Source organism: Callorhinus ursinus, unplaced genomic scaffold, assembly GCF_003265705.2.
Source record: "Callorhinus ursinus isolate GAN/ISIS: 27379988/994484 unplaced genomic scaffold, GSC_fseal_2.0 scaffold133, whole genome shotgun sequence".
In the NCBI taxonomy this organism is placed as follows: domain Eukaryota; kingdom Metazoa; phylum Chordata; class Mammalia; order Carnivora; family Otariidae; genus Callorhinus; species Callorhinus ursinus.
Genome location: NW_027397195.1, coordinates 288,272 through 302,858, shown reverse-complemented (window position 1 = coordinate 302,858; position 14,587 = coordinate 288,272). Strand labels below are relative to the sequence as shown.

The 14,587-nt window shown below is 44.4% G+C and overlaps 1 protein-coding gene across 1 annotated transcript in view; it reads right to left on the bottom strand.

Moving 5' to 3' along the window:
• Nucleotides 1-14,545, bottom strand: part of SHPK (sedoheptulokinase) — a 30,947-nt gene extending 16,402 nt beyond the window's left edge. The window contains exons 1-2 of the mRNA XM_025851577.2: nucleotides 14,139-14,545; nucleotides 1,025-1,166 (exon numbers count right to left, since the gene is read on the bottom strand). Of these exons, the coding sequence (XP_025707362.2) occupies nucleotides 1,025-1,166; nucleotides 14,139-14,438 (442 nt within the window). The 5' untranslated portion in view covers nucleotides 14,439-14,545. The remainder of the gene's footprint in view (nucleotides 1-1,024; nucleotides 1,167-14,138) is intronic.
• Nucleotides 14,546-14,587: the final 42 nt, after the last annotated feature.

Sequence of the window (14,587 nt, the reverse complement as noted above, 5' to 3'; positions counted from 1 at the left end):
AAATACCTGCCATAAAATGTTGGTAGCTTTGAAGGTGGGTGATGGGTATGTGTCGGTTCATAATATTCTCCCTACTTTTATGTCTGTATAGAATTTTTTAATAGTTAAAAAAAGGCTTTTTAATGCTTGCTGTAACAGAAACTCATAGCATCCTAATCCTTCCTTGGACATTCTTTTGGGAAGTTCCTCCCTTCATTGAACTACTGCACCCACCTACAGCTCTGGTCCTCCTAGAGGCCTTTAAGAGCTCAGTGTCTAAAGTCAGACCAACCTGGGTTCAAAAGCTGGAGTCACCACTTGCTGCCATTTGACCCTGAGTATATTAACTTCTCTGAACCTCCACTTTTCATCTGCACAATGAGGACAATAATGTAACCTACATCATAAAGGTGTTGGGAAAGTTTGATGAGATCATACAGGTAACACTTTTAGCCCAGGACTAAGCATGTAAAGTACTCATTGTTATTTTGCTGGCTTAATAAGCCTCCTCCTGGAGGCCAAACAGAACAGGTCACCTACTTCTGCATGTGGTAGACCTGATAGAAGACGACCAACTAAATAAAACTCAGCACCTGGAGCCCATAAAAAGGATGCCCTGAAATTTAAAAATCACAAACATCTGTGATTATGGCAAACAACAAACATTATGCCCAAATTCAAGTTTCCTCTGTGTCTTGGCATCTCCTTCAACTACACTAATCCTTAGCTGTCTGCATTTGATGCTCTGAGACACCAACAGAAATAAAGAGAAAGTTGTGGAAAATCCACTCCACTGAATCCTACAGAGAATCTGAGAGAACTCGCTTTTCCCTCACCCTATTTATGGACAGTGTGTGAGTGGAGAGTTCGCTTACTCCTTACACATTTGTACGAGAAAGGATGCACACAAAATACAAGAGGCCGTGTAGGCCACTTCGTTCCCACTTCAGGGTGACCTGATCCTTCAGAGGAGAGTCCTCTGCAGGACTTTACTATCCCACAGTGATTGCTAGGAGCACAAAATCATCCCCAGGGCCCAGCATACCTTGGCCTGTTTTCCAAAACATGACTCCATGCATTTGTCCTGACACTCCAATGCCACAGACGTCCTGGAGCAGCTGCCGAGGAAGGGCAGCAAGGCACTCATTTAGGGCTTGGATGATTCTGCTCACATCCTGCTCCCGCCCCTGGAAACAGAACAGGACATGGTGGGCAGGGGCACACAGACAGGAGGGAGGAGGACAGAGGCCTCCAGGAGTTTCCTGGGTAGTAGCTGCCGAGCTAATTGCACTGGGGTCCCTTCCAGGACCCACTGACTGGCCTCAGGGGTGCCATGTGGGACTGAGGGTTCTCCACCACCTCCAGCAGGGCCTGGAGCAGGAATGTGGTGATCAAGACTCCACTCCCTCCCCGCACAGGTGAGGCGCTGCTGCAGATTAGGTTCAGAAATGGCCAAGGCTCTGCTCTCCACTGTGGGTGAGTCTGAGCTGGGGAAAGCACTGCTTCTGCCATAGAGGAATGGACAGTCTAGCAGGGAGGACAGCAAAACACAGGAAAGACCGTAACGGAAGAAGAAGTTAAGGGTCTATCACAAGGCACACGGAGGGTTGGGGTAAGGGAAGGATGGAACACAGCAGGGAGAAACCTGGCAGGAAAGTTGTAGCCAAGCAAGGCCTCATGGACTAAAGCACTTTGGGACAAGCTCTAGCTTCTACTTGGACTTTAGTTCATCCATGTGGCAAACATTTCCTGAGTGCCTAAAGGGCCAGGCCTTAGACTCGGAAACAAAACACCCACTAGGCAAGGCAGGCAAGGAGGTAATGTCAGGGAGATGGTCCAGAATACCTGGGCAGAGTGTCAGGGAGATGGTCCATGCAAGGGGCTGGCAGGAGATGAGGCTATAAAAGAGGACAGGCTGAGCCCAGTGGGGGACCTCGAGCCCCAGGGTGAGGGGCTCCTCCTAAAGCCAATGCGGAGCACCTCGGGCTCTCTGAATGGGACAGTACCATCATCGTAAGGTTAATTAGGCAATGGTATAAGCTACCCAGAGAGAGACTGATAGTATAAAGAGATTTTTGGGGGCTGGAAATGAGATTCAAGAAAGTCAGGACCATCGTTTCCTGATTTGCCTTTTCTTCTGATTTGCTGCCTCCTTAAGAATTTCTCTAGGCAGAATAACCTTGAAAAACAAAGTCATGAGAAATAAGGAGAATCAAACAGCATACTATTATCTATAAGTCCCAAGAGAAAAAATATGAATAGAATGCAGGATTTGAAAAAGGTTAAAGGTCTCTGGAATCAGAAGCGAAAACACATTTAGGTATGTTAGAGATAACGAAATGCCAAAACCAATTAAGCAGTGAATCCAAACGGGTGGGAGGTCCAGACTAATGTAACATTAAAAGTAGGTGACTCACACCAAAAAACATTTAGGTTCCATGACCATCTCTTCTTTCAAATTATGAAGTCCCTGTTAAAGACTAGAAATCGGACTCCAAGATCCCATCCCATCCCAGGAGATGCCTCTAATCAGTAAGAAGTCTCAAAAAACTAAGGAGGCCACCACAAAATATACACTTGGAAAAGCAACCCAGATGACATAATTGTTTTCTCGATGATTAAGTAGATTTCAAGTAGATTCCACACCCAGTGTGGAATGACCTTGAGATCAAGACCTGAGCTGAGATCAAAAGTCGAACACTTAGCCAACTGAGCCCCATGATTAAGTAGATATCAAAGAATTCAAAATCAAGAATTAAATATGCATGTTTAAAAGAGTCATACCTATCTGATTAACATTTGTGCTTAAAGAAACTTCTGAGTATTTGGTATTTTAGGTAAATTTATATGTTTAAGAGAATTTGGCCTAGGTTACCTCTGTAATTGAGTAACTGATCTAGATTTGTGATTATAAATTCAAATCTCACTACTGTACATTTATAAAAGGATTTTTTTTATAAAGATTTTTACTTATTTATTAAGAGTGAGAATGGTAGAGAGAGAGCATGAGAGGGGAGAAGGTCAGAGGGAGAAGCAGACTCCCTGCTGAGCAGGGAGCCGGAGGCGGGACTCGATCCTGGGACTCCAGGATCATGACCTGAGCCAAAGGCAGTCGCCTGACCAACTGAGCCACCCGGGCACCCTATAAAAGGATTTTAAACATATAAAACATTTAAAGTTTACAAAGCTATCCATTTAACTTATTAGATTTACAAGAATTATTTAAGTGTTCTGAAAAGCTTTGGGTCAGGCAACTACAATACGTGTGTGTGTGTGTGTATAACTAATGTATAACTAAGGTACTTAACTGAAATGGCATTATTATTCAAAGGTCCTCAAAATTGATAGTTACATGTTAGACTTATAAATGAAAACAGCTTTGGGCGCCTGGGTGGCTCAGTTGTTAAGCGTCTGCCTTCAGCTCAGGTCATGGTCCCAGGGTCCTGGGATCGAGCCCCGCATCGGGCTCCCTGCTCCACGGGAAGCCTGCTTCTCCCTCTCCCACTCTCCCTGCTTGTGTTCCCTCTCTCGCTGTGTCTCTCTCTTTCAAATAAATAAATAAAATCTTTAAACAAAATGAAAACAGCTTTATAGGCTAAATTTAAAAGCTTAAGAACTAGGGTTCTGAATTTAATAAATTGAATACTTATTTTTATTTCAACCAAAGTAAAATGTTTCTGGCACACAAACTGTCTGAAGGCACAAAATAAACTTATACTTAACAACTAGAAGGACCCACGGAAAACTCAAGCCCCAGGCTACCCTGCCCAAGGCAGAACACTGTCTTCGCCTCCTTGGGACAAACCCCTCACTTGCCCTGTCAGTCTGCCAGCCTTGGGCAGGGGAACTTTAGGTTCCAAACAAGCATGAATAAAGGAGCAGAAAAAAAGGAAGGTGAGGATGGGTAGGATGGGGGAAGGAGTGCAAAGACAGCACAAATCATCTTCCTGAGGGTGCAGCCCCAGATTCTAATAGGACTCTTTATATATGGGAGAGACTATGGCAGAACTGACTGGGCAGTGAGAGACCAGCAGAGAGGAGGTGCATAGCTGTGCACCTGAATTGAGATGTGTTGGGAGTATAAAATACATACCAGACTGCAGATTTAATATGAAAAAATACACAATATCTTATTAATAATTTTATATTAATTAATATATATTGAAATGATAGCGAAGGGAGGAAGATGGCGGAGGAGTAGGAGACCTGGATTTCGTCTGGTCTCAGGAATTCAGCTGGATAAGGATCAAACCATTCTGAACACCTACGAACTCAACAGGGGATCGAAGAAAAGAATAGCAACAACTCTCTGAACAGAAAAGTGACCACTTTCTGAAAGGTAGGATGTGCGGAGAAGTGAATCCGAGGCGATATTCGGGAGGATAGATGGCGGGGGAGGGGGCCTCCGTCAGCCACTTCTGGCAAATGCTAGAGGCGCATAGCACAAAATCGGGGGGGGGGGGGGGGGGCCGGCTGCAGAGACGGAGCGGAGGCGCGGGTTCTCAGCTCGGGGTTGCCATAAACTGTGATCGGTGACAGTCAGGCCACTGCTCCTCCAGCAGGGACCCAACAAGTGGCAGATCTGGGAAGACTCCCCTCCCTCCCCCGGGAGGAGCAGCGCGGGAGCGCACCGCAGGGATCTGCTGGGTTTGGAGACTCCACACGGGGTCAGGTGCTAGAGATAGAAACGCTTGGTCACAGGCCGGGTGAGCACGCAGTGCGGCCGGAGATCGGGGACACGGGAGTGACTGCTTTTCTCTGGGGGTGCACTGAGGAGCGGGGCCCCGAGTTCTCGGCTCCTCCGAGGCAGAGACTGGGAGGCCGCCATTTTCACTCTCGTCCTCCAAAGCTGTACCTAGAGCTTGCAGGGAACAAAAGCTCCCAAGAGCAAACCCGAGCAGATTGCTTAGCCCGGACTGACAAGGGTGGGACAGTTCCGCCTCTGGCAAAGACATTTGGGAACCACGGCAATAGGCCCCTCCCCCAGAAGATCAGCACAAACAACCAGCCAAGACCAAGTTTACTGATCAAGGAGAACGGGAGAACTCCAGCGCTAGGTGAATACTACACATAGAATTCATGGCTATTTTACCATGATTCATTAGTCTTTCAAAGTTAATTTTTTTAACTGTTTTTTTCTTTTCTTGAATTTTTCTTTTTGCCTTTTCCAACCAACATCTTATCAATCCCTTTTTTTAAAAAACATTTTTATTTTTGATTTGTAGAGTCATATTCTATCCCTTCATAGTAGTTACCTTTATTTTTGGCATATATACATATATATATGTAAGTTGCTCTCTCTTTAAAATTTTGAAATAGTTTCTTCTAACATATCAAAATATATCCTAAATCTCTAGTGTATGCCTTTTTTCCATTCTCATGCCTGATCACATTCTCTTCCCTTTTCTTTCTTTCTTTTTTTTTATCCTCTTTATTTTTTCAAGCACCTTCTGATCAATTCCTTTTTTAAAATTTTTTATAATTTTCATTTTTACAGTCATATTCCATCCCTTCATCGTATCAACCCTTATTTTGTACATATATAAGTCTTTCTTTAAAATTTTAGGAGTCACTTTCTTCTAACAGACCAAAATACACCCAAAATCTAGTGTGTGGCACTGATCTATGAACCAGCCTGATCATATTTGATCATATTTTTTTTGTTTTGTTCTGTTTTTGTTTGTTTTTATCTTTACCTTTCTCTCTCTCTCTCTCTCTCTTTCTTTTTTCTTTCTTTCCCTTACTTTTCCCCCAGTTTCAGGTCTCTTCTGCTTTGTTTAGAGTATATTTTCTGGGGACGTTGTAAACCGGTTAGCATTTTGTTCTCTCATTCATCTATTCTCCTCTGGACAAAATGACAAGACAAAAAAAATCACCTCAACAAAAAGAAAAAGAGGTGGTACCGTCTGCCAGGGAACTACTCAATATGGACATTAGTATGATATCGGACCTAGAGTTCAGAATCATGATTTTAAAGATACTAGCTGGGCTTGAAAAAAGCATGGAAGTTATTAGAGAAACCCTTCCTGGAGAAATAAAAGAACTAAAATCTAACCAAGTTGAAATCAAAAAGGCTATTGATGAGGTGCAATCAAAAATGGGGGCACTAACTGCTAGGATAAATGAGGCAGAAGAGAGAATCAGCGATATAGAAGACCAAATGATGGAAAATAAAGAAGCTGAGAAAAGAGATAAACCACTACTGGATCACGAGGGCAGAATTCGAGAGATAAGCGATACGATAAGATGAAACATTAGAATAATTAGGATCCCAGAAGAAGAAGAAAGAGAGAGAGGGGCAGAAGGTATATTGCAGCAAATTATAGCAGAGAACTTCCCTAATGTGGGGAAGGAAACAGGCATCAAAATCCAGGAGGCACAGAAAACCCCTCTCAAAATCAATAAAAATAGGTCAACACCCCGACATCTAATAGTAAAACTTACGAGTCTCAGTGACAAAGAGAAAAATCTTAAAAGCAGCTCGGTAGAAGAGATATGTAACCTATAATGGTAGAAACATTAGATTGGCGACAGACCTATCCACAGAGACCTGGCAGGCCAGAAAGGACTGGCATGATATCTTCAGAGCACTAAACGAGAAAAATATGCAGCCAAGAATACTATATCCAGCTAGGCTGTCATTGAAAATAGAAGGAGAGATAAAAAGCATCCAGGACAAAGAAAAACTAAAGGAATTTGCAAACACGAAACCAGCCCTACAAGAAATATTAAAAGGGGTCCTCAAAGCAAAGAGAGAACCTAAAAGCAGCATAGACCAGAAAGGAACACAGACAATATACAGTAACAGTCACCTTAGAGGCAATACAATGGCACTAAATTCATATCTTTCAACTGGAGCACCTGGGTGGCTCAGTCGTTAAGCATCTGCCTTCGGCTCAGGTCATGATCCCAGGGTCCTGGGATTGGAGCCCCACATCGGGCTCCCTGCTCTGCGGGAAGCCTGCTTCTCCCTCTCCCACTCCCCCTGCTTGTGTTCCCTCTCTCACTGTGTCTGTCTCTGTCAAATAAATAAATAAAGTCTTTAAAAAAAATTCATATCTTTCAATAGTTACCCTGAATGTAAATGGGCTCAATGCCCCAATCAAAAGACACAGGCTATCAGATTGGATTAAAAAACAAGACCCATCCATATGCTGTCTGCAAGAGACTCATTTTAGACCCAAAGACACCCCCAGATTGAAAGTGAGGGGGTGGAAAACCATTTACCATGCTAATGGACACCAAAAGAAAGCTGGGGTGGCAATCCTTATATCAGACAAACTAGATTTTAAAACAAAGACTGTAATAAGAGATGAGGAAGGACACTATATCCTACTTAAAGGGTCTATCCAACAAGAAGATCTAACAATTGTAAATATCTATGCCCCGAACATGGGAGCAGCCAATTATATAAGGCAATTAATAACAAAAGCGAAGAAACACACTGACAACAATACAATAATAGTGGGGGACTTTAACACCCCCCTGACTGAAATGGACAGATCATCTAAGCAAAAGATCAACAAGGAAATAAAGACTTTAAATGACACACTGGACCAAATGGACTTCACAGACATATTCAGAACATTCCATCCGAAAGCAATGCAATACACATTCACCTCTAGTGCCCATGAAACATTCTCCAAAATAGATCACATCCTAGGTCACAAATCAGGTCTCAACTGGTACCAAGAGATTGGGATTACTGCCTGCATATTTTCAAACCACAATGCTTTGAAACTAGAACTCAATCGCAACAGGAAAGTCGGAAAGAATTCAAATACATGGAGGCTAAAGAGCATCCTACTAAAGAATGAATGGGTCAACCAGGAAATTAAAGAAGAATTAAAAAAGTTCATAGAAACAAATGAAAATGAAAACACAACTGTCCAAAATCTTTGGGATGCAGCAAAGGCAGTCCTGAGAGGAAAGTATATAGCAATACAAGCCTTTCTCAAGAAACAAGAAAGGTCTTAAATACACAACCTAACCCTACACCTAAAGGAGCTGGAGAAAGAACAGCAAATAAAGCCTAAACCCAGCAGGAGAAGAGAAATAATAAAGATCACAGCAGAAATCAATGAACTAGAAACCAAAAGAACAGCAGAACAGATCAACGAAACTAGGAGCTACTTTTTTGAAAGAATTAACAAGATTGATAAACCCCTGGCCAGACTTATCAAAAAGAAGAGAGAAATGACCCAAATCAACAAAATCATGAATGAAAGAGGAGAGATCACAACCAACACCAAAGAAATACAAACAATTATAAGAACATATTATGAGCAACTCTCTGCCAGCAAATTAGATAACCTGGAAGAAATGGGTGCATTCCTAGAGATGTATCAACTACCAAAATTGAACCAAGAAGAAATAGAAAACCTGAACAGACCTATAACCACTAAGGAAATTGAAGCCATCATCAGAAATCTCCCAACAAACAAAAGCCCAGGGCCAGATGGCTTCCCAGGGGAATTCTATCAGACATTTAAAGAAGAATTAATACCTATTCTCCTGAAACTGTTCCAAAAAATAGAAATGGAAGGAAAACTTCCAAACTCGTTTTCTGAGGCCACCATTACCTTGATCCCCAAACCAAAGACCCCAACAAAAAGGAGAATTACAGACCAATATCCTTGATGAACATGGATGCAAAATTCTCACCAAAATACTAGCCAATAGGATCCAACAGTACATGAAAAGGATTATTCACCATGACCAAGTGGGATTTATCCCTGGGCTGCAAGGTTGGTTCAACATCTGCAAATCAATCAATGTGATACAATACATTAACAAAAGAAAGAACAAGAATCATATGATCCTCTCAATAGATGCAGAGCAAGCATTTGAAAAAGTACAGCATCCTTTCTTGATCAAAACTCTTCAGAGTATAGGGATAGAGGGTACATACCTCAATATCATAAAAGCCATCTATGAAAAACCTACAGAGAATATCATTCTCAATGGGGAAAAACTGAGAGCTTTCCCCCTAAGGTCAGGAACACGGCAGGGATGTCCACTCTCACCACTGTTATTCAACATAGTATTAGAAGTCCTGGCCACAGCAATCAGACAACAAAAAGAAATCAAAGGCATCCAAATCGGCAAGGAGGAAGTCAAACTCTCACTCTTTGCAGATGATATGATACTGTATGTGGAAAACCCAAAAGACTCCACCCCAAAACTGCTAGAACTCATACAGGAATTCAGTAAAGTGGCAGGCTATAAAATCAATGCACAGAAATCAGTGGCATTCCTATACACCAACAACAAGACAGAAGAGAGACAAATCACGGAGTCGATCCCATTTACAATTGCACCCAAAACCATAAGATACCTAGGAATAAATCTAACCAAAGAGGCAAAGGATCTGTACTCAGAAAACTATAAAATACTCATGAAAGACATTGAGGAAGACAAAGAAATGGAAAAACGTTCCATGTTCATGGATTGGAAGAACAAACACTGTGAAGATGTCAATGTTACCTAGAGCAATCTACACATTCAATGCAATCCCCATCAAAATACCATCCACTTTTTTCAAAGAAATGGAACAAATAATCCTAAAATTTGTGTGGAACCAGAAGAGACCCTTAATAGCCAGAGGAATGTTGAAAAAGAAAAGCAAAGCTGGCGGCATCACAATTCCGGACTTCCAGCTCTATTACAAAGCTGTCATCAAGACAGTATGGTACTGGCACAAAAACAGACACATAGATCAATGGAACAGAAGAGAGAGCCCAGAAATGGACCCCCAACTCTATGGTCAACTCATCTTTGACAAAGCAGGAAAGAATGTCCAATGGAAAAAAGACAGTCTCTTCAACAAATGGTGTTGGGAAAATTGGACAGCCACATGCAGAAGAATGAAACTGGACCGTTTCCTTACACCACACACAAAAATAGATTCCAAATGGTTGAAAGACCTAAATGTGAGACAGGAGTCCACCAAAATCCTAAAGGAGAACACAGGCAGCAACCTCTTCGACCTAAGCCGCAGCAACTTCTTCCTAGAAACATCGCCAAAGGCAAGGGAAGCAAGGGCAAAAATGATTTCATCAAGTTAAAAAGCTTTTGCACAGCCAAAGGAACAGTCCAAAAAACCCAACGACAACCAACAGAATGGGAGAAGATATCTGCAAATGACATATCCAATAAAGGGCTAGTATCCAAAATCTATAAAGAATTTACCAAACTCAACACCCAAAGAACAAATAATCCAATCAAGAAATGGGCAGAAGACATGAACAGACAATTTTCCAAAGAAGACATCCAAATGGCCAACAGGCACATGAAAAAGTGCTCAACATCGCTCTGCATCAGGGAAATCCAAATCAAAACCTCCATGAGATACCACCTCAGACCAGTCAGAATGGCTACAATTAACAAGTCAGGAAACGACAGATCTTGGCAGGGATGTGGAGAAAGGGGAACCCTCCTACACTGTTGGTGGGAATGCAAGCTGGTGCAACCACTCTGGAAAACAGTATGGAGGTTCCTCAAAAAGTTGAAAATAGAGCTACCATACAATCCAGCAATTGCACTACCGAGTATTTACCACAAAGATACAAATGTAGGGATCTGAAGGGGTATGTGCACCCCAATGTTTACAGCAGCAATGTCCACAGTATCCAAACTGTGGAAAGAGCCAAGATGTCCATCCACAGATGAATGGATAAAGAAGATGTGATATAGGGCGCCTGGGTGGCTCAGTCAGTTAAGCGACTGCCTTCGGCTCAGGTCATGATCCTGGAGTCCCGGGATCGAGTCCTGCATCGGGCTCCCTGCTTGTCGGGGAGTCTGCTTCTCCCTCTGACCCTCCCCTCTCTCATGTGCTCTCTCTCTCTCTCTCTCATTCTCAGTCTCTCAAAATAAATAAATAAATCTTTTTTAAAAAAAAGATGCGATATATATATATATACAATGGAATATTTTGCAGCCATCAAAAGGAATGAGCTCTTGCCATTTGCAACAACATGGTTGGAACTGGAGGGTGTTATGCTGAGTGAAATAAGTCAATCAGAGAAAGATATGTATCATATGACCTCAGTGATATGAGGAATTCTTAATCTCAGGGAACAAACTGAGGGTTGCTGGAGTGGTGGGGGGTGGGAGGGATGGGGTGGCTGGGTGATAGACATCAGGGAGGGTATGTGCTATGGTGAGCGCTGTGAATTGTGCAAGATTGTTGAATCACAGATCTGTACATCTGAAACAAATAATGCAATATATGGTAAGAAACCAAAAAAAAGAAGATAGCAGGAGGGGAAGAATGAAGGGGGGTAAATCGGAGGGGGAGACAAACCATGAGAGACGACGGACTCTGAAAAACAAACTGAGGGTTCTAGAGGGGAGGGGGGTGGGGGGATGGGTCAGCCTGGTGATGGGTATTAAAGAGGGCACGTTCTGCGTGGAGCACTGGGCGTTATGCACAAACAATGAATCATGGAACACTACATCAGAAACTAATGATGTAATGCATGGTGATTAACATAACAATAAAAAATTTTAATAAAAAATAGAAATGATAGTACATTGGATACATTGGACTAAAATATGCAATTAAAATTAATTTCAAGTGTTACTTTTAATACTAGAAAACTGAAAATTACAGGTGTGGGTCACATTTGTGGCTAGAATTCCTTTTGGATGCTGCTAAAGAATTCCCACACAGCCTCAGACAGTGCATCAATCCAAGACAGAGGAGCCACTGTTTCAAATGGGCCCAGGGTGGGTGAGTTGCATAGGTGGGGATGGTGGAGGAGGGAAATGGGCCAGGTGGAAGTGAAGACAAGGGGGCAGTCAGTGTTCAGCAATTAGTTCGAGTTTTAGTGGTGAATGTGATCAGGGAGTAGCTCTCAGACAATGGGTATACCCACACTGTAATAGGAAAAGTGCTGCCCCCATTCCTTGGTTCAGAATATCCATCCCTCTACAACCAAATGAAATCCTAAAACTTTAGATTTGAGAAAGAACTTAGAAATTCATTCAACCTTCCTCCCCCACACCCCTCTTTTTTTTTTTAAGATTTATTTATTTATTTGAGAGAACGAGAATGAGAGAGAGAGCACATGAGAGGGCGGAGGGTCAGAGGGAGAAGCAGGTTCCTCGCCGAGCAGGGAGCCCGATGCAGGACTCAATCCCGGGACTTCAGGATCATGACCTGAGCCGAAGGCAGTCCCTTAACCAACTGAGCCACCCAGGCGCCCCCCCACACCCCTCTTTACAGATGAGGAAACTGAGGCCTAGAAAGAAGAAATTAGTAACTCAGAAAGGGTCACAGAGATTCCCTCAAAAATCCTGGTATTTTAAAGTTGCAAATACCTAAAAGCCTGACTTTCCATACAGCCGCCAAGCTTGACCTTGGTGTATACACTACTTCTTAAGAGTAAAAAGTATGGAAGGAAAAGGAAAGGAGAGTCATCAGGCATTTCTGTAGCTCAGTGGTCCTCACCCCAGGGGTGGTTTGTCCCCTAGGGTACATTTGGCAACATGGAGACATTTTGGGGTGTCACAACTGGGTAGAAGGGTCTATTGGCATGTAGTACATAAAGGCCAGCGGAATATCCTACAATGCACAAGACATCTCCCCACAACAAAGAATCATCTAACCCAAGGTATGAACAGTGCCAAGGCTGAGAAATCTTGCTATAAATTACAGCAATACTGTTTGTCCCAGAGCACAAAACACACGTGGAGGATGCAAGGGGGGCGGCTATTCCTGGCCTCTCCTAAACCCCTCATTAGTCAGGTGTGGCACATGGTGTGCCTGTAAACACAGAACAGCCCGCTGTAGGCTGTGCAAAGCGGGGAAAGTAGTTTTCAAGAAGTGACCCTGTTTTGGGGCCCCTGGGTGGCTCAGTTCGTTAAGCTGGATATCCAACTCTTGATCTCAAGCCCAGGTCTTGATCTCAGGGTTGTGAATTCAAGCCCCGCCACTGGGCTCCACGCTGAGCAGGAAGCCCACTTAAAAAAAAAAAAAAAAAAAGTGGCTTTATTTCAAGAAAAAAGGGCAGTGCCTAAACCTACTCCCTGTAATCCCAGCTCTGCCGCTTACCCCCACAAGGTCAGAGCTGAACATGCCTCCATTTCATAGTCCATGTGGTGAAATAATCATTCTAAAATACCCTGATGCCCTCATCAAACTAAGTTTGAGTCTCTATGAAAATGCAAAGTGCTCCTGAACTCTTTACCCTCTGAAATGTTTCTGAGCAAGACGGACTCTGAACCCTAAAGAACTGAGTCTAGGTAAGTGGCAAAAGATTGTGAAAAACAAGCCCTTGGGAGTGGGGCTTAGAAAACTCAGGGTCAGGGCTGGAAAGCGCCTTAAGGAGGCCACCTATTTCAACTGGGAGAAGAAGCAGAAATCCAGAAAAAAAAAAAGTAATAAGGTACACAGAAAGTTCCTGGATACTAATTTCTATTGTCAATTAACTGAACATAGAGCTACCTTTTTCAGAGAATTAATGGAATCCAGCTCTAAGAACTGATGCTCTTCCTGAACCCACATCTCCAAACAGATCCCACTGTGGCGAAATTCTCCATTTCTACCCTGTAGCTTTCACTAGACACTAGTTTTAATGTATAATGATCCGTCCGATCTTCTTCTCCTGTCTCTGTCTGAGCAGTCCTTCCTCCAAGGTGTCTCAGCCTTTGGGTCCTGGTATCTTTGCTGACCAAGTGTTTGAATTCCCCAGTCCACCTGCCCAACGAGAAGAGCCGCCTAGGCCCTGATTCCACAGTCCTAGTTCCTGAGGAAAACCCAAATTCTGCCCCGGGGAACAGACTGAATCCTGAACTTGAGGATACCGGCAGGTGTGAGGTTCAGAGGGGTCAAGAACAAGAGGGAGGCCCGAGGTCACACAAGGAGAGCAATTTCCCCAGATCAAAGTACAGAAAGTGGAAGGCGGAGAGCACGGGGATAGAGCGCCATTAAGCAAGGCCCCCAGACGCCAGGGAGCCGGATCGGGGTCAGCAGGTGGGAAAAGCTCCTGGGACGAAGCCTAACGGACCAGAAGGAGCTACAGCAGGCAGGCAGAGGCCAGGCAGGCTGGAGAAACCAGGGACACTTCTTTGGAGAAGATGGGTGTCGAGGAGGCCTCCTCTGAAGAGCACGAGAGCGGCTCCCGAGGCGGCGCCGCTCCAGGACACTGCCTCACCTGGGGCCCTGCAGCCGCGCTCTGGGCCGCCGCCTCGGCCCGCGCAGCCCGGGCACAGCTCGCCAGGACCACAAACCCCGATGAGTCGCCGGGCACGGCCTCCACCAAGGCCGCCTTCACAGACGTAGTGCCCAGGTCGATGCCGAGAATGACGGGCCGCGCAGCCATAGCCTCGGAGCGCCGCGCAGCCGACGTCTGGGGGAGTGGCGCCCCCTCCTGCACGCTCCGGCGGGTTCCCAGGAGCCGAGGCGGGGCCTGCCCTTCAGCCACACCCAGCATGGAGGCTTCTGGCCTTCCCATTGGTCGAGGAAGGCGGAGCCCCGCGCGCCGTCCCGGCAGACCCCGCCTACAGGCGAAGAGGCGGCGGAAGGCAGGACCTAGAGGGCCCAGTTCCACGCGGCGGCCGTTCTAAGACGGCGGAGCCCTCCCGCGGCCTCGCTCACCGTGGT